At 39.1% G+C, this 19,927-nt stretch overlaps 1 protein-coding gene and 1 pseudogene across 2 annotated transcripts in view; both read right to left on the bottom strand.

The window, feature by feature from the left end:
• VSTM4 (V-set and transmembrane domain containing 4) overlaps nt 1–19,927 on the bottom strand; it is a 103,409-nt gene that overhangs the window by 70,679 nt on the left and 12,803 nt on the right. For both annotated transcript variants that reach the window (XR_011971397.1, XM_072627513.1), the window contains exon 2: nt 16,568–16,966. Coding sequence is in view for 1 of the 2 variants with exons in the window: in XM_072627513.1 (XP_072483614.1) it covers nt 16,568–16,966 (399 nt within the window). In the remaining variant the exon portion in view is untranslated. The remainder of the gene's footprint in view (nt 1–16,567; nt 16,967–19,927) is intronic.
• Nucleotides 398–1,505, bottom strand: LOC140516584 (general transcription factor IIF subunit 1 pseudogene; annotated as a pseudogene).

The raw sequence follows: 19,927 nt of genomic DNA, 5'->3' as shown, positions 1-19,927 counted from the left end.
GTGAGCTACTCCCTGCAAACGTACATTGTGCTTGTATCTAAACCTGTTTTTGGATCTTTCCATTGTTTGAATAAAAAATCATCTAAAAAATGAGAGATTTATAGAACCAGCTGGCTTTAGTGAAAGGTTAAGTGATTTGCTCAAGGTCATGTAGCTAGCATTTGTCAAAGTCAGGATTGCTTGGCTCTTTTTATTTTTAACCCCCAAGCAGCTTTTATTCCTCCCCCAAGGGGGGTGGAGGTGCAGGTCTGGGGATCTCCTGTATCCAATCTGAGCCCTGTGGCCCACCCTGGGCCTGGACCTCACTCCTTGAGGGAGAAGTGTATCTTGTCATTGATCATTTTGTGCTTAGGGTTGAGGAGCTTCAACATCTGGGTCAGCACACTGACAGTCTGGTCACTGCTCAGCCCTAGAATTTCTTCAGCAGGGCTTTGGTGGTCACGGGCCTTCAGGTCAGGTCTCATTGTATCCTCCGTATGTCACCACTGTAGGGCGTGAATTTTCCAGGCTGGAGCTGGGGGGTAGACTTCCCCAAGATGCTCTGCAGTCCAGCATCTAGCCTCAGGGCCATCCTCCTCCTCCTGGACCATCTTGGCTTTCCCCACTGCCTCCTCCTCAGAACTGCTGGAGCCACCTGACATGTAGTCCACCTTCTGGCCCTCAAAGTCCCCATCATCTCTGTCCTCAAAAGACCTTCTTCTTCTTGCCCCCCTCCCTGGAGGGAACTGCCTTCTTCCTGTCTTGGGGACCTTCTCCCCCTCCTCCCCACTGCCATCACTATCATCAGAGCTATCTCCAGATCATGGATCAGGGGCTCATTGGGCTTCTGTAGACCCTTCCTCTCCTTATGCTCCTTCTCCTCCTCCCTATGGTCCTGGTCCTTCAGCCCCTGCTGCTGCATGATGCTGAAGTGGTCTAAGCTTTGCTCCTCCTTTCCCTCTCTTTCTCAGCTTCCTCTGCAGGGAGTGTCCACTTCTAGGCCAGAGGGGTGACGCTGTACCAGTTGTGCACAGGCAAGTCTTTGAAGGCATCAGTGCACTGGGCAAAGATGTAGTAGGAGGTGTTTTCTGTCACATGGCCCTTCTTTATTTCCTTGAACCTCCTGCCTGCTTTGCCATTGACTCTGAGTAGCCAGGGCTGCTCCTTGGCCTTGAGAATTATGCCATACTACCTGCTCCAGGCCTCATCCCAGAACTTTCCATGAAACTCGCTGCTGGTCCCAAATTCTGGCATCTCTTCCTCTGGATGGATTTTCTTGTTGCTTAGATCTTGCTTCATCTTGGCCTGGTGACATGTGGAGAAGTTGACTTTGTCAGCTGCACTGAAAGCCAAGATACTGTACCTCTCGAGGATGTTCTTGGGAATTCGAATGACATATTCAGTCACAGTCTGGCTGCTGGTCCTCGGTGTCATCATGCTGTCAAAAGCTGGGCATGCTGCACCACTTAACTTCCCCTACTTCAGTGATTTAGATGTGAATAATAGTGTGAATTTCTAAATCAAAACTATCATTCTCAACTCCCTTGAGAACAGAATTATGAAGGAAAAAGTCTGTGCATGAGGCAGTTTGGCATAGTGGATAGAGAGAGGATTTCAGACTCAGAAAAGCCCAGATTGACAGACAGCCTTTGACACCTACCACTTTGTGACCTTGAGCAAGTTACTTAACCTAAGCACCTCTCCAAGACCATAAGTTTCGGGGAAAGATACTGCTTTGCCCCAGTAGAAGGATTTTCCTCACTGGAAGTTTCCTATACTAATGAAATTACAGATTTACTGTCCAACCTTCTTCCTTTCCTATGACTAACTTGAACTTAAAGAATTTTGAGTTTTGGAGAAGTTATTCTCTGCATGTTATAATTCCCAAGTGATGGACTTGGAGCCAAAGAGCTTAAGTCCAAAGCCTAGCTCTGATAAAGTCCCCTGTGTGACCTTGGGCAAGACAATTAACCTCACTGGACTTCATTCCTCATCTAAGGATGAGAACCAGATGGTTTCTAAAGTCCTTTCCAGTTCCAAATCAATAATCTCATCATCTTTCTCTGTACTCAGACACCTTGAGTTCCTTTATGAAATAGTTTGCACAAATTCAAGGATATAATGCTAATGACTCTGTTGCTAAGATAAAATGAAGCTTGACATGAACCTTTATTCTTAATTCAAATACATTCAATGAATTTTTCCCTTCCACTTCTGCCATTAGAGTTCATTTTTCAAAGGAAAAAGTGAATATAATGTGAATATAATATATAATAAATGATAATAATAATAATAATAATATACATGAAAATAATATAATTCCAAAATGTGACTATAAAATATGTTTCTGTGATTTTTCTCTCTGGACAAGGGATCTTAGAGGAGAGAGGACAGAAATCCCACAGCTGCCCTATATCCCTAGAGAAACCACTTGGACTTCTAAGGACCGACCAGAGCTCAATCTCTGTATCATCAGTCACCCATCACTCTCCCCTCTCTTTCAGCTCACTGAGAAGCAGCTCAAGAGAACTTTCTCTGGAGATTTCAGAAAAGCCATATGTCAACAGAACCTCTGGGTGACCTGGAACATCTGGCGAGAGAAGTCCATACTTAACCACTCCTTCTTTCAACAGTCAGCTGATAGTGTACTTATAAAACACAAATTAATGACATTTCCCCTCAGAACAAAGTTCTCAGGAAAAGAAATAGGACTTGAAGAGTGACCCAGTTACCGAATAAAAGGACCGGTTTTCATTCTTTGAAATAGTAATTTAAAAATAATAGATCTTTCAAGTTTTGTAACTGGTACTTTCCACATCCACCTTCATAATGGTAACCTGTTCAATCTTTGTAGATGGATGGATAGATAGACAGACAGACCGACAAAGCATTTGTTAAGCATCACTATGGGCTCCTCTTTGTGCTAAGCAATAGAGACTCAAATACAAGTAAGCAAGATGGCTCTTTCCCTCAAAGAACTTCCATTCTAATGGGAGAAAATAATTCACTGGTACATGCTGGAAACCAGGGTGAAGAGGGGCACAGAATGCCTGTGCAGGGGCGTGAAAAAGCAGGAGCAAGCAGAGGCCCTTCATATGAGCAAACGGAGGCTCAGACAGGGTAGCAACTTGTCCATGTTCACCCAACTCCTAAGAGTCAGAGGCGGGTCTTGAACCCAGCTCTCTTAACTCTCCACTTCACTGTTACCTTTCCCCCACAGAACATTACAGCGCCTCAGAGCGTGGGGTTCTGGCTCTGCCTTACCCCCAGAAACAGCTTGGTGGCTTGAAAGTTGCAACTTGTTAGCAAATGACCATGTGGCCTGATTAAGGCATTAATTGGAATAGTCTTGCCCAATGTCACACAGGTATCACTTTGCAAAACCTAAAGTTACACATATGCCATATAATATATATGTCTAATTTTAAATGAAATATACTTATGTGCTTATGTCTGCATATATCAGTTAAAACTAAAAAGAATCTCAAAGCTACACTTTCCTGAAATCATTATTTAGCCTGTTATCACTCACTTTGTGCATTCCAAGGAAATAGTATCAGAATGTTAGGATGTGGCCTCAGAGGAGTTAAGTTCACATCTCAGCTTTGTCACTTACCAGTGAATAAATCGTCAAGCATCTTAAATGCCTGTGGAAGAGACAAAGACAAAAACAAAGCAGTGACTGCCCGCCAGGAGCTTATGATCTTTCAAGGAACCAGTATTTATATATTCAAGTTTATAGAAGATCCATCCCTAAGTCTGAGGGAATGTTGAGTCTGGCAGCTGGGAACACCATGAAAAGTGTCAGGTTGCAGGTGGTCTGGGTTTTAAAGAAGCCAGGAATTCTAAGGAGGAGCAAGGATGAGGAGGGGATATATTCCAGTCATGAGTAGCCTGTCCAAAGGTACCAGGATCAGAGATGAAATGGACATCATGGGTGAGAAGTAGCAATGGGCCAGTTTGGCTGGACTGAAGAGAGTGGGGAGGGCACAGTGTCATAAGTCTGGAAAGTATTTGGGAGAGGCTTTAATTGCCAAACACAAGAGCTTTCATTCTATCCTAGAGGCAATGGGAAGCTACCAGAGCTTTCTTTTTTAATTTTTTCTAAAATTTAGAGAAGGAGGTAAGAAATATTACTTAGAGACCAGTATAGAGTGGATCAGAGAGGAAAAAACTTAGCAGGGAGACCTATTGAACAGCTATTACAATAATCCAGACAAATCATTTTAACTCCCAGGTTCTCTCTCAGTTTCCTCATCTGTACAATGAGGGGTTTAGACTAGATACTGTGTTCTATGGTACCTTTAAGCTACCCTAAGATCCCCTAAATCCAAGTCACTTAAACAAAAGATTCTTCTCAACTCTTTTTCAGCCCAGATCTAGAACTTAGAAACAACTTCCTATTCTAAATAGAAATTATAGGAAATGCCTCCATGTCCCTGAAAGGGTTAACAATAGAAGCAATTTGTGATGTCTCTTTGTCAGTTTGAACTAATATTTCATTTTTACAATGTGCAAAACATTAACCAACTATGTTTTTATTTTGGTTCAAAACATGAAAGTGTTGGGCTTCATTGTCTCCTTTTGGAGATAATCATTTTAGCTAAAATATGAAACAACAAAATATTTACAATCAAACATCCAAAGGGTCACATGGAAATGACCTCTACCTTGAGTCTGCTCTGTATTCACCACCCAAACATGACAAGAACTTTACTACTGCCCTATGCAAAAGTTAACACCCTGGGGACAGTCACTTAAAGTACCACAGGAAGAAATTAACTAAATAATTCTATTGCATCTGGAGACACAAAACAGATAATTATCAATGAGATTTACTAAGCATTTACTGACTGCTTAATTAAACATACATCATGACGTTTAAAGTGTCAACAGGTCCAAGCAAAAATAAAAGTAAGTTGATGACCAGAATGTAACTTAAACATTGCTTAAAATAATTCTGTGTACACTTCTTCACTCCTACTGGTACAACCACTGTCATAGAAAGGACCACATACATGTTCTAGTGTCCAAGGTAGGTAGGAAGTAAATAAGTATTAATTAAGTGCCTACTAAATGCCAGTCACTGTGCTAAGTGCTTTACAAATATTATCTCGATGTAGGTGCTATCATTAGTACCATTTTACAGCTGATGAAACAGAGGCAGATGGAAATTAAGTAACTTGTCCAAAGTCACACAATCATCTGAGTGTAAATTTGAACTCAGGTCTTCTTGACTTGTTGGCTTGGTGCTCTCTATCCATTTTGCCACTGTTATATCTGCAGGAGTGAGGTCTTTGGAGCAACTCAAGCGAAGCTGAAATTTGATGTAATCATCTTGATGGCTGAGAGGCAGCCTGGCAGAGTGGAATAGGAGAGACTTTGTAATCGGGAAGACCTGAGCACAAGTCTTGTTTCCAACACATACTGGCCCTGTGACAATGGTCAAGTCACTGTTCTCTGTGTGCTTTGGATATCTCTCTAAAATGGTAAATTACAAAAGAGGGACTAATCTTGTTGGCAGAAGGTATTTCCACATTAGTAATTCACCCATACCAATGACATCACAGCTTTGGTTATACTCACAGGCTTCCTCAACAGTTAATAATTCAAGATACAAAAGCTGGGTTCATCATTTTGGCCTAAATAAGATTCCATTTCTCCAGTTCCCTTTGTATTCTAAGACGTGGCCAATGTTGAGACTATGTCCAACTATTAAGGCTATAGATAGACAATTTATTCTGGTTTCTGAACACCAGAGGGGCACACACACACACACACACGCATCAATTCTGCTATATGTCTTGCTTTTCAGTCATCACTGTTTTTACCACCTAGATGTAGCAACAGAATTATGTTGAAGAATTGTGAAAGAATAAAGGAGCTATGAAAAAATAAATGGAATGAGTCCATACCTTTAGGAGTAAGTGCCCCAGCAGGGTTAAATGACTTTCCCAAAGCTGCCTGGGCAAATTGCCCATATATCAGGCCATTAGACAGAGTTCCAACTCATTTCTGCTCCTGCCACTAGCAGAAAAATCCCCAGACTTCAGATTATACCACAGGCTACTTGAGGAGCATGGCTTTTGTCTCCTGAATGAAGCCAGCCTTCTATTATAAAACTGGACAAATGTCGAGTCATTATCAGATCTTACCCCTCTATTTTACAGATAAGCAAGTTAAAACAAGGGAAGTGATGCCTGCGACCATGCAGTAACATAATAACAAAGTCTGGACCAAAACCCAGGAATCCAGAAGCAACTGCTTATTGTCCTATGCTTTCTAGGGTTTGGCTCAGACTAGGAGAGAGGATGCTTTGAGATACACTCTGGGACTTGAAGTCAGAAGATCTGGATTGGAGGACCTGATTTGAGGGACTGTGACTAGTTACCCAGTTTCTATGAGCCTTCATTTCTTCATTTATAAAATGGGTATAATGATATTTATACGATCTACACAATAAAATTGTCATGATGAAACAATTCAATAGGTCTGAGACCTCATCAAAGGTCTCCCAGTGGGGCAGACAGATGCCCATCTCAGCTTTACCATCCTCTAATTTCTTATGTTGTTATATTTGGATATACAAATGTATGTACAGGATCTCTCCCCTGGCTAATCTGTAAGTTTCTATAAGGCCAGGTCTATTATCATTTTCTTTCTTTACAACTGACAATAATAGACATTTAATAAATGCTCATTGATTGATGTATGTTCATGCCTCTCCCATAAAATCCCTACACGGAAAATCTACTCAGAACATACAAGGCTCTTTCCTGAATACCAGGCTACCATCTTGTTGTCTTCCATTGACTACAACCTAAAATAGTCACCCTCTAAAAGATAGACTGATCTCAAGTCAATGTACTCTATAACAATGTTTCTAGACCCTTTCATTAAAATGCCCTTTACTTTAATAATTTTCCCCTTGGTTTTCTTATTCTCTTTTGCCACGGTATTTTAAGCCTTTCAGAGACTGGGAGCCAACATGGAACTGACCTCTGAGTCCAGAAAACGTGGGTTCTAGGCCTACTGCTAACATACACTGATTGGGTGACTCCAGGCAAGTCATTTAATTTGCAGGTACACCTACTGAGTACCCAGAGACTATAAGTTGCAGAATTGTTTCTGCTCCTCAGGAGAGAGTTTCCTCATCTAAAAGTCCCTAAATTATTGAAATCACACACCGAGAACAAATAGATACTGAGAAACAAGTCACATTCTTCTCTAGCAAAGCAACCTTCTCTTTCCAGCTCTGTAATTTATCCTCTAAGTAACCATCAGTAAATCACTACCCTATGGTTCAGTTTCCTTCTTTCAGAAATGCTCCTGCCACCTGCTTCCAACCCCCCTATTAGGAAGGTGTAAGAATCCCTCTGTTAGAATGAAGTGAATAAAATACCTTCATTTATAGAAGAAAAAAAAAACAACCAGCATCACCTAAATGGAATAAAAAGTCTCTTCAAAGTAGAAGGCTGTTGGCTTTCCTATGAGCATCTATGAATCTGTGGCTTCATACCAACCATTCACCATATTGGAAATACATGAGCTTTTCCATGAAGTTAAATGGCCTGGTTGAAAGCAACATTATCACTCAGACGAAAATAAGGTACACCCCCCAAGGACTGTATTTAACTCATTTCATTTTGCTGGAATGTTAGCGCCAGTATCATTCAGCATAATTTTGTTATTTGGCTCAGTGCTACTTCTTCAACTGGGGTAAGCCCGTCTCCTCAGACGCCTTTCATTTCCCTCTGATTTTTGCTGGTTTTCTCCAGCTCAAACATAACTTATTGGAACTGAGGTACCTAGAACTGAATACATTAGAGCAGTTATGGTCTCATCAGGGCTGTAGAGGAGGAACGATCTCTTTCTTATTCAGGGACATGAGGCCAATTTATACCCAGACCAAAATGGAATCATTTTTTTGTAGGGGAAGTAAGGGAGTTGGCTGCCATAGCACAATAATTTACCGTCCACGATCACTCCTAGGTCTTTTTCACTGTGACAGTTTTTTAAGTTTCTGTTGCCTGCTGAATGTCTACTTGAGACTATTTTTTCCCCAAATGCTTTCCACTGTCATTTTACAAACTGAATTTCATTTTGTTACTTCCTGCCTTATATTTCTTACCTCTCTGGATCCACTCTTATTATATATTTCAGTCCTCACTTGTGTTAACTTCTCCCCATATAGCATTCTCTGGGAAAATGTTCAGATCATGTTTACTCCCTTTTCAACATTGCTGCTAAAATTCTCTAGTGAAATGAGACCTAACAGTGACCACCGTAGTTTCTACTAGAGACGTTCCCCTCAGTATTTGTCATTCATGATCTCTCAGACAATTTTATATCTATCTACTCAATGATTTTCTCATCTAAAGGCACAGAACAATTATTGAAGCCATAACTAGAGCAGAGTGACTACGGCTTTATCCCAGACCATCGAAATCACTTAACATGCTTGTTCCTTCAATAGAAGAGACTCCTCAATTATAAGGGTTCAGCTTTGTTATGTCATGAACCCTTTTGGCAGTCTGATGAAATCAATAAACCCCGTCTGAGAATAATATTGTAGACAAATAAAATAAAACAATTACAAAAAATTATGCTGATATAATACCAAATATTTTTAATTTTTTAAAAAAGTGTATAGACTCCAGTTTAAGAACCATTGCTCTACAGTAACTAGCTTCTTCTCCAAAGCAACTGAATTTATCTTAATTACCTTTTGTATTATTTTTACATTTGTAGTTATACAGTCAATTTGAAAGCATATTTTTACGCTGCTTGCCTTGGACACATTTTATGATTCTTGTTCAGGGCTCCAAAATTTCTGGTTAGAGCTCTGACAGTTATATAGCATATATTAAATTCCCTAGATCCTTATTCTTATTATCGTTTTCAAAGTTGGAAATCTCATCTAGCATGACTTTTCTAAAACTTTAACCCCTCTCTTCAGCATGCTCCCATTGCCATCAAGACGAAGGTCACAGATTTCCATTTATCTGCTTTATTACTTTGTTCTGCACAGAACTGACAAGAGATCACCCAGTAAGAAATCCTAACCACTAGACTTAAAAATGTGGACAATCATGAACAGGGTTGGAAGGGACCTCAAAGGCAATCTAGCCCAACCCATACCTGGAGTAAGGACCTCCTCTATAGCAACCGTGGCCATTTAATGATTGCCAGTGATAGGAAACCTAATGGAATCCCCAAGCACTTTCCAACAACTCTAATAGTTCAGAATATAAGCTTCTAGAGGGTAGGCATTGTTTTTTGTTTTCTTTTGTATTCACAGTGACTAGAACAGAGCCTTAGCTATAGTAGGCACCTGATAAATACTTGCTGAATAGATTTCAGTTGCATAGTATTGTGCTAGGCACTAAATTTCTTTGGTACCTATAATATTCAAAGGTAATATAAGACATGATCTGCATACTATTGGAGATTACAGTCCATTTAAAGGCAGGAATACTTGTGTAATACATTTAAGGAACAATATAACAGAGTATATCCTTTGGGTTAATGGTGTCATATACTAGAAAATCCTGAGTTCAAATCCCAGTTCTGCTACCTTTAGGAACTTGGGAAAGTCACTTAATTTCTCTCATCTTCAGTTTCCCCATCTATTATATGAGAGCACAGTAAGATGAGTTCACTAAGGACTCCCCAAAAACTTTAAAGGATGGCTGAGTATGAACTGAGAAAGGTAAAGTGGGAGTACTTTCCATTTAGGGACAATAGGTTGAGTAAAGGACTGACTATTTCAATGTCCCACCTAGAAAGGATGTATCTAGTCAAAAGTACAAGTGCTAAAAGAGAATACTGTAGTGCACCAAGCACTGGATTTAGAGACGGAGAACATGGGTTCAAATCCTGGCTCTGTCTTTTAGTATCTGTATAACCTTGGGCAAGTCAGTTAACATCTGTGGGCCTCACTCTCCTAATACGTAAAATGCGGGGCTCGGGGCTGCATGGTGTCTAAATTGCTTTCTAGCTTTAGCTCTGTTGATAGAAGGCATTGCTTTATGGTGATGTATATAGAGACCTAGACATCTATGTATGTATATTAATATATATTTAATTGCTGTGGTATCATTTACTCCACTGGGACCTGATGAATTCATAGACTTGGATAAACATCATCCCCAATGTCTTGGAGCTTATATATATATATATTTTTGTAAATGACACAGAAAACATAGAAATGGCAGAATAAAAAACAATGCTAATTTGGTAATTCCATGGCATGTCAGAGAAAATGGATTCATAGAATAGAAAGCAGGACTGAATTCATGTCAGGATATGTAAGACAGGAAAGAGCATGGGCATTAGGGAAGTGAGTATCCAAGGGAATTCTGTATCAAATAGGATGGGGTCAGAAGTGTCAAGGTTTTTTCCAGTCTATTTCTTTCTCTCTAATTATGCTACTCCTATTTGGATTCTTCTCCATCACCTCTTGCCTGGACTACTAATAGCCTTCTGATTGATCTCCCAATCTCATTCTTCCTTCTTTCCAATCCATACTTCGTATAAATGCCAAAATACCTCCCTAAAAAACCTCCCTCCCCTACTCAAAAGCCCCCAGTGGCTTTCCATTCCATCTAGAATAATATATAAATCCCCTAGGTATACATTTAAGACCCTTCACAATATGGTTCTGATCTATCTTTCTAGCATAACTTTGTACAATTCCTCTCTATGCACACGACCATTACACTGGATAATTAACTATTCCCAGATCTCATCCCATCATCACCTGCTTCTGTGTATTTGCACAGGCACCTAGGTAGTGCAGTAGATAAAGCCTTGGACCTGGCATCAGGAAGACCTGCCTCAGATATGTATTAACTTTGTGACCTTGGGTAAATACTCAACCTCTGTGTGTTTTAGTTTCTTCATCTGTAAAATGAATATAATAGTAGCACAAACCTCACAGGGTTTTTGTGAGGATGAAATGAGATCACTCTATAAAGCACTTTTCAAGTCTTAAAACATTATATACATACATAAATTATTATTATTAATATTATTATTATTATAAACCTTTAAGTGCTACATGAATACTAACTGTTGTTGTAATCTGACAAACGATGAGGTAGCAGTATGGTTAGAGCATTGAACCTGGATTCAGGGAGATCTGATCGTCAACCCTGATTCAGGCACTAACTGTAGGAACCTGGGAGAGTGACTTAACCTCTCTCAACCTCAGCTTCCTAATCTGTAAAAAAGGAGACAACCGCAGCTTCAATCAAATGAGATAACATGTGAAAGCATTTTGTAAATCTTCAATATAAATATTTTTATCATTATTATCTCTACTTAATGAAGTTTTTTCCCCCCTTCAAGCCTTAGCTCAGGTGGTTTCCCAGACATAACCTTCCCTAACCACCACCTCCCTTCAATTGTTGGGGCTCTCTCCCTTCGTTAAATCTTCCTAGATCATTTGTAGATCTCACAATTGCCCCTGCATGACTTACCTGAAATCAAACTGTCACCCCTACAGAATGAAGGTAGGGGTGGTTTACTGCTTTTTAAAAATATCTCTAGCATCCAGCACGGTACCCGACACTCAGGAGGGGCTATTGAAGAAGATGAATTAATCTGAAGGATATAGACTTTACAAAGCTAAATGAATAATGGGAAGGAAAGACTGATTAATTTCAGGTAAACATTCTGAAAACTTTGGAGGGAAAAACAGAATACCTGGATGATGCATATTTTGAGCAAATGTGCCTAAGACAAGGATGTGTCTGAGGGGCAGACTAGGCTGAGACAGTTATGAGAAAATAGAGGTGCCCAATTTCCATGCCTGAAATGTGCACCTTCCTAATCTCTACCTCTTAGCATCCCTCGCTCTCCTCAGCCTTCAGATGTACCATCTCCAACCTAAGAGAAGTTTTTTTGATCTCTTTACCTACAGGTATACACTCTCTCTCCCTAAACGATCAGATATCTATCTACCTATATGTTGGCATATTCTATAGACACTCCAGTAGAGTTTCAGCTTTTTTAGGCCAGAGATTGTTACTGTATCTTTTAAGATCTGTTTCTGTATCCCGAGGGTCTAGTATAATGCCTTGCAAACATTTAACACTAAATACCTACTGGATTGAATGAGAAAAAAGATAAAGCTGGTTCAGACAAATAGCTGGAATTCAGAAAGCTTATCTGAATACAAACAGGGAAGAATGGGAAATTTCTGAGTGAGGAAATTCCCTCCACCAATGCAGGTCAATACTTTCCTGCAACTTACACTCCTAAAGACTTTCCTAGAGCAGCAGTTCCCATTGAGGGGGGTACTTGAACACCCTGGGGATTTGTGATAATGGTCCAAAGGTTTCCTGCTAAAAAGTCTTAATTGTGATTTAAGCAGTAAATAATTATAAAGAATATCACGAGTAGTAAATTACCCTGAGGGTACACAACACTTTTTTTGTTTGATGTTGAAAAAAAGGTCTAAGAACAAAAATGTTGGGAACCACTGGTCTATATTAAGTAGAAAGAGAGTGATTTGCCTAAGGTCCCAAAGCCAGTAAGTATCGGAAGAGAATGTGAATTAAGATCTTTCTGGCTCCAAGGCCGACTCATACTGGACTATGCTCTTTCTTTTTTCTGAAGAATAAACCTAAAATTTCATTTCATCAGATAGAAAAGGAGGGGGGGGAGAAGAAGAAAATAGTGAAGAAATAGTGAAATAGTACTTTTAAGAATAGTTAGGTTTATTTATTCATTCACTCATTTTTTGTTTGTTTGTTTGTTTTGGACCAGACCCATTATTTCATTGATACAAGAAATTCCTGACAAGGAAAGTCCCTCTACCAATGCACATCAGTGCAACCAAAATGTTGCCTAGGGTACTAAAAGGTTAAATGACTTGCCCATGGTCACATAGCTAGTATGTGTTAGAGTTGGGATTGGATCCCAGGTCTTCTTGATTCAAAGCCAATCCCCTAGTTACTATGCCACACCACCTTTCACGCTAGGAAATAGACACCATTTTAATGTAGCCACAAATATATTCACATAACTCTTAAACAGGGATCTAGATGTTTGCAAAGCACTCTACTTGGTTATCTCCTCTGAAGTTCGTGACCTAGATTTTTCATAGCTCACTAAACAGGCTTCAGGATTTTTATTTTTGTTGACAATTCTTTTACTTCTTTTACAAGATTCTTATGGGAACCAACCTCTAATAACTAGGTGAGGGGGAGAATAGTTTATCTTTAATTCCTCATTTTTAAAATCATCCACTCTGACTTAGCTTACTTCATGTTTAAAAGGTTCATAAAATAGAAACCTGTACAGTAAACCCAGCCTTTGGCATGGAAAGAAGGTCATAACTCAAGTAAGAAATTGGCAAGGTAAGGGGTAAAACTGGCTAAGGGCTGGAAAGAATCATATAATCCAACCCCCTCATTTGAATGTCATGTGGAAGAAGGAATAGGCTTATTTTACTTGATCCACAGTGCAGAACCAGGAACAATGGGTGGAAGTCTCAAAGAAGCAAATCTTGGCTTGAGGTCAGGAGAAAATTTCTCACAATTAGAACTGTCTAAGAACGGAACAGGCTGCCTTGAGAATGGGTAGCCTCCCATTTACTGAAGGTCTTCTAACAAAACCTAGTCAACCACTTTTCAGAGTGTTGGTAGTGGGGAATTTTTTTACATAGCTGGTAGGTGTTGGACTAGGATGGTTATTGACATCCCTTCCTAATTGGAAATTCTGATTCTGTGATTATAGAAATCTTAAAGAAACAAAGGCCTAGAATAAAGAAACTGCTTACTCAAGTTCATACAATAAAGTAATGATCTAGGAATACTATGCTTTCCTAGTCTCTTGACTCCCAGTCTAGTACTCTGCAAAATCCACTTTTTTCATGGCCGGTGGTCCAGCCCAGAAGGACCTGATGAAAACCATCACTAATGAGCCATTCAGGACTATAAAGACCACCCCCACTCCTATGCCCTTCCAATCTATGGAAATTCCTACTGAATATCATTTCAAGACACTTGTGGCATTCTTCAAGTCCCAAGACAATCCATTCACAAACTTTAATAAGAACTTGCTATCTTTGAATTTGCCTGGATATGCCTGGACAGACAGGTACTGAACTAAGTACCCAGAATAGAAAGAAAAGTAAAAAGACAAAAATACTTCCTCAAGGAGCTTACATACTAATGGGGCATGAGGGAAACAAAATGTAAATAGATTAATACAAGCTATATAGAGAGGAAAAGGAAAGACTCAAAGTTTGGGGGAATAGAGACCTCTACAGAAGGGGGCATTTGAGCTGTCTAGATAAAAGCTAGAGAAGTGAGACGGGAGTAAAAGAAGTAAAAAGAAATATTGTGGAGTGGGGGGTGGGAGGGGAAGAAAGTGAGAGAAGGGGGAGAAGTTTGGGGAGAAAATCAAAGTGTAAGACAGAAACTTCCAAAAGGAAAAACTTGCACTACCATTTGAATTTCACAAACTACCTAAGGCTATATTCACAATAGAGCATTTATCCAAATAGCTAAGTGGGATGAATCTAAACTCAAATCATGGAAAGTGAGTTCTCATTGAACAATGGACTGGATGATTGCTTTAAGTGAATGCGGAATGCTCTAATTTGTTCAAAGAAGTCATTGCCAAGCTATTTAACATATGGCTCTAGTACATATGTTAATATAAATAGAGTAGATAAATAGGAAGCTATTTTAAAAATTACTTTGGAAAGAGTCACCCTTCCATAACAATCAGCTAAATGATTTACTATCCTTGATGGTGGAAAGATATGTGCTTGTATTAAAACTCAGTTTTTTAATGAATTTAGGTTTATGTAGGGAGAAAAATTATATAACTGTACATTGGATATGAGTCTTTGCTCAAGGACAACACAACCAGCAAATTCAAAAGGAAAATTAAGTTTGAATACTTTAACTTGAGTCTTCATTGACAAAAACTGTCTCAAAAAGAAATGATTTCTCATCATAAGAATTATATATTTATTCAATTTTACATCAAAATGAAATTTCTTCACTGTTTTTTCTGTTTTTATATAGAGAGAATCAAAGTAGGTGGATTGTCAGTTTCTCCTTGGGCATCTCCTGACCTGGGTAACCTACAGCATGATTAATTTCCCAATAACTCAGGATGCAATTTTAATCAATAAAGATAAATGTTTCTCATATTCTTATGTTATGAAGAAATTATTCTCATTAGCAAAGCATTTTCCTCTAAGATGTCTAAGACACTATACATACATCGCTGTTTCCACTTTACATATAATGGTTGAGGCAAAGGAACTCCATGTGATTCTCTACCCATTCCGTTATTAGCAAAAGTCAAGGATTGAACTTAGTGTCTAAGGTATCTTCTTATGAGTTGTTCTCCTTTAACTCTTGACTAAAACACAGAACTGTTTCCCAGATGTTCCCCAATGGTCAAAGCCACCAGTTGAGATACTCAAATTTAATTGAAATACCATTAATCAAAATGCAAATCCAAAGATAATTACTAAAACTTGCTTTGTGGAGCCCTTATTGAACTACTAGGCCACTGGTCTTTTCCAAATGGGATGCCATCCCAACCAAACATGAATAAAACTCCACAATTGTTGATTTGAATTTTCAAACCAGCCCAATCATTGAGACAAAGGAGTATTCACCCACATCCCCTCTCCTCCAAAAGAAGAAACAAATAAACAAGAAAACATAGATGAACTGTGTCAAACTGATCAAATAATTGTTCAACTTTGAATATAGATTGTGAGCTCCTTGAGGGCAGAGACCATCTTTTGCCTTTCTTTGTATCCCTACTGCTCAACACAGTGTCTGGCACATAGTAGGTGTTTAATAAGTACTTATTAACTGACTGACTGAATTTTATTCTTTTTGGAGGAGTCCAGCGCAGTGGACAGAAAGTCTCTTTGGCATTAGAAAGACTTGAGATCAAGTCCCATCTCTTACATATTCTAGCTGTGTGATCCTGGGCAAATCGCCCAACCTCTCAATGCCCCAGGTAGTTACCTACTCAAGACTACAAGTTATAGGTGAGTTGTTCAGTGGAGGTATTTTCCACATTGAACAAATCATATGACCTAACAATAACAACGACAACAAAGATCTAGGATCTCTGTGAGCTTTACTCAGTTGCCTTCAGTGTCCTTTTAATCTCAATAATTGCTTCATGGATCCAAATCAAGCAATTGATAAATCAGCAAGCATTTATTAAGCGCACACTATGTGCACAGGAATTGTATTACATGCTGGGGGTAAAAAGACAAAATAAAACAATCCCTGCTCTCAGGGAGCTCATATTCCAATGGGTAAGCAACAAGTATACATGTAAGCATATACAAAACATACATTAGTACATTTTTATGATTAGTTCCTCCCCCACTTCGATCTCCCTTTATAGCCACAGTCAAGGTAATGCATTGTTCTAAGGACTTCAGAAACAAACCACAAAACAGTATGGTTCCTGCCTTTAAGAAACTTATGTTCTATTGCATAGATACAGAGCAGACACAGCTGATCCTTCACCAAGATGTAGTCCTGCCCCTACCATGTATTTGTCTGCGTAGGGCCAGAGTCTTCCTTACCTCTGATTTCAGTAGCTGCTGTACCATTTGACCACGTGGTCCACTTACTCCTGTGCTTGCCGACTTCGTGGACTTTGCATATGTACCTCCCTTGATCTGCTGGTTGCAGGTTTAAAACAGAGAGGCTGTACAGTCTCCCATATCTTTCTTCCAGGAGGTGAAGCCTCTGACGGTTGAAACTGCGACTATAATTTCCATAGTACTGAACCATCCTCAGTCTTGTCATTTTAATCATTAGCTTCTCCTGGGATGGAGATAGTGCAAAGAGCCAACGAATGGCCAGAAAATTGTCCTTCCTTCTTTTCTGGGAAACATGACAAAAGAGGGTTGCATTTTCTCCCTCCAAATATTGGACAATTGGTCCTGGTGAGACTGTTACATTGAGGGCTTCACAAACATCTGCAAAGAAAAGAGAATAAATAATGTAATTCAGCCTTATCCTTGTATGGAGTCAGCATATTTTCATTCAAGGCTCTTGATATACAGTTGCAAGGATTCATCATCCAGATTAACTACAATATACAGAGACCTCTGTTCATTTCAATTAGCATTTATAAGCACCTTCTAGGAAGAAAGCATTGTTCTAGGCACCCAAGACACAAACATAAAAAGGAAACAGTTACTGCTCACAAAGAGATTACATTCCACAGGGAGAGGTATAGAAGAGAAACATATACTATATGTGTGTAGAGAGAAGAAAGGAGAGAGAGAGAGAGGAAGAAGGAGAGAGAAAGAAAGAAAGAAAGAAAGAAAGAAAGAAAGAAAGAAAGAAAGAAAGAAAGAAAGAAAGAAAGAAAGAAAGAAAGAAAGAAAGAAAGACAGAAAGAAAGAAAGAGAAAAAGAGAAAAAGAAGGAAAGAGAAAGAAAAAAGGAAGGAAGGAAAGAGAGAATAAGGAAAAAATGAAAAAAAGAAAGAGGGAAAGGAAGGAAGATATATAGATAGAATTAAAATTATACATCCAATATCAATTACCACCTAATACTGAAAAGAAAATTACTCTCAGAAGTTTGAGTCTCCTTAGTCCTCAGTTTCCTTCTCTACAAAATGAGGGAGTTGGACTAGATGACCACTAAAGGCCCCTTTCACCTCTAACATTAAAGTATATTAGGAAATGATTTTAAGGATGACGTCTAGCTTCCAAAACACCATCTGGCCTATTAAGGACAGAAAATAATATAACTGTCTTCTTATTCTTTCCTACCCTAGTCATTGCAACCTCCACCAAGGCTCCTTAGCAATGATCAACATGTGTTATACAAGAATTGGATCAAGTGAAACCAGATGCATTAAGCAAAGGAAATAGCAACCACCATGAAAAGTCCCAAATGGGCTTTCTGATTTTTCTCTTCCAATTCATAGAACCATAACCTTAGAGTTGATAGGGATCTGAGAGGTCGTCAGGTACACACAATGACTGTATTTTACAGGTGATGAACTGAGACCCAGAGATGTTAAGTCACTTGCCCACAGCTGCCAGTAAGTATCTCAGCAAGGATTTGAAACCAGATTTTCCTAACTCCAAAACTAGTGTTCTACTGATTATATAGCATATTTTGCAATTAGCATTCCATTCTCCCTATTTCTTCTAAGCAGTGCAAAACTGATAATACCATCAAACTTGAGTTTTCCGAGTTGTAACAGATGAAGAGTTTAAGTATTCTTTAGTGTTCCCTTGTCACCTCATAAAATCATATTTTAATGATGGAAAAATCTTTAGGAATCATCTAATTTAGGGGTTTTTAACCTTATTTGTTTCATGGACCCAGTGGTGTGCCAGTCAGCTCTTACTAGTTTAGGGAGAACTTATTGTTAAATTTTCAGTGTGGATATTCAGAAATCTGCAAATGCTACAAATAAGGCCTGATTTATTAGTCTACATTATCATCTAGACTTAAGAAAGTGATGGATAAAATGGTAGTAATAAAGATTAAACTCTAAAATGTGTCTGCATGCTTTATTTTTGAGAGCCAGGTGTCGAACATTTACCAGCAAACCCCTACATGGATTTATTTGTTTGTCTGGACCATGCCTTCTCAGACTAAAGTTTTTAAATAATTGATGGGAATGCTAGGTTTCAGTTACAGGTTAGTGGAAATACAATACTGTCCCCATCCAAATCCTCAGAAGTAAACAAAACAAGGAAACTGAGACCCTGAGATTTGAATCTAGGTCCTTTGACTCCCCTTGCCTCCATACCTTCTCTCTTTTTTCATATACCTCTAATTTTGTGGATCTTATCAATTCTTATAGATGAAATAAAAGAAAGAGAGAAGAGAAAAAAGTGCCAAGTATTCCTAAAACTCAGGGAACAGCAATATAAGTGTAACCTGACATTTGCTAAGAACTACATATCAACAAAGGCAAACTCATAATTTCATAGGTAAATGTACACCTGAGAGTGGGAGGAAATTCTCAGAATTTTTGGATGTTTGTGTCTTGTATCACACTTCATAAACTCAAAGGTGCAGAAGAGGAAGAGTCAACTGGGAAATGAAGGCAATTTCCCTTCCAGGATCCATCTATAATTTAGAATTCTGATTGTGTTCCTTTGGGGGCATCAGCTTCTCAATCTCTGAATAGTGGAGAGACCAGACTAATTGATCTATAAGGTCCATTCTAACTTTAAAGTTCCAATACATAACTAGGTCACAAGGAGGAACACAAGGTCAAGGTGGACAGGAAAAGGAAAAAGTTTGAACCAAGATAAATACTTGGCTGAGATCATGGATTGACAGCAAGTAGGAATCTCAGAGGACATCTGGTCTAACCCCCTCCCTCATTTTAGAGATGAAATAACTGATGCCTAAAGACTTCAGCCTGGTGGATCTCTTAAACTCAACATATCCACAACTACTCATTATCCTTCCTCCAATCCCTCCCCAATTTTAAACTTCTCTGTCACACTTGAGGATACCACCATCCTTCCAGTTACTGAGGCTTGAAACCTAGTCATCCTTGACTCCTCACTCTCTCACTACATCCAATCTGTTAAATCCTGTCATCTTCTAACATCTTCCTAACATCTCTTGCATATATCTCCTTCTCTCCTTTGACAATGCTACTACCTTGGCACATGCCCTCATCACTTCATTCCTAGACTAGTGTAATAACCCACTATTTGGTCTCCCTGTCTCAAGTCTTTCCCACACCACTTCATCCTCTATTCGTCTGTAATCTTAATCTTCCTAAAACACAGGTCTGACCATGCCACTCCCTATTCAATAGACACCATGAGCTCCTTGCTATTTCAAGGATCAAACATAAAATTCTCTGCTTGGCATTCAAAGCCCTTTCTTACCTGGCCCCCTCCTACTTTTCCAGGCTCCTTACAACTTACTCACCCCATACACTCTGTGATC

This window comes from Notamacropus eugenii, chromosome 1 (genome assembly GCF_028372415.1).
Source record: "Notamacropus eugenii isolate mMacEug1 chromosome 1, mMacEug1.pri_v2, whole genome shotgun sequence".
In the NCBI taxonomy this organism is placed as follows: domain Eukaryota; kingdom Metazoa; phylum Chordata; class Mammalia; order Diprotodontia; family Macropodidae; genus Notamacropus; species Notamacropus eugenii.
The sequence above is the reverse complement of the archived record's forward strand: the minus strand, read 5'-3'. Positions and strand labels throughout refer to the sequence as shown.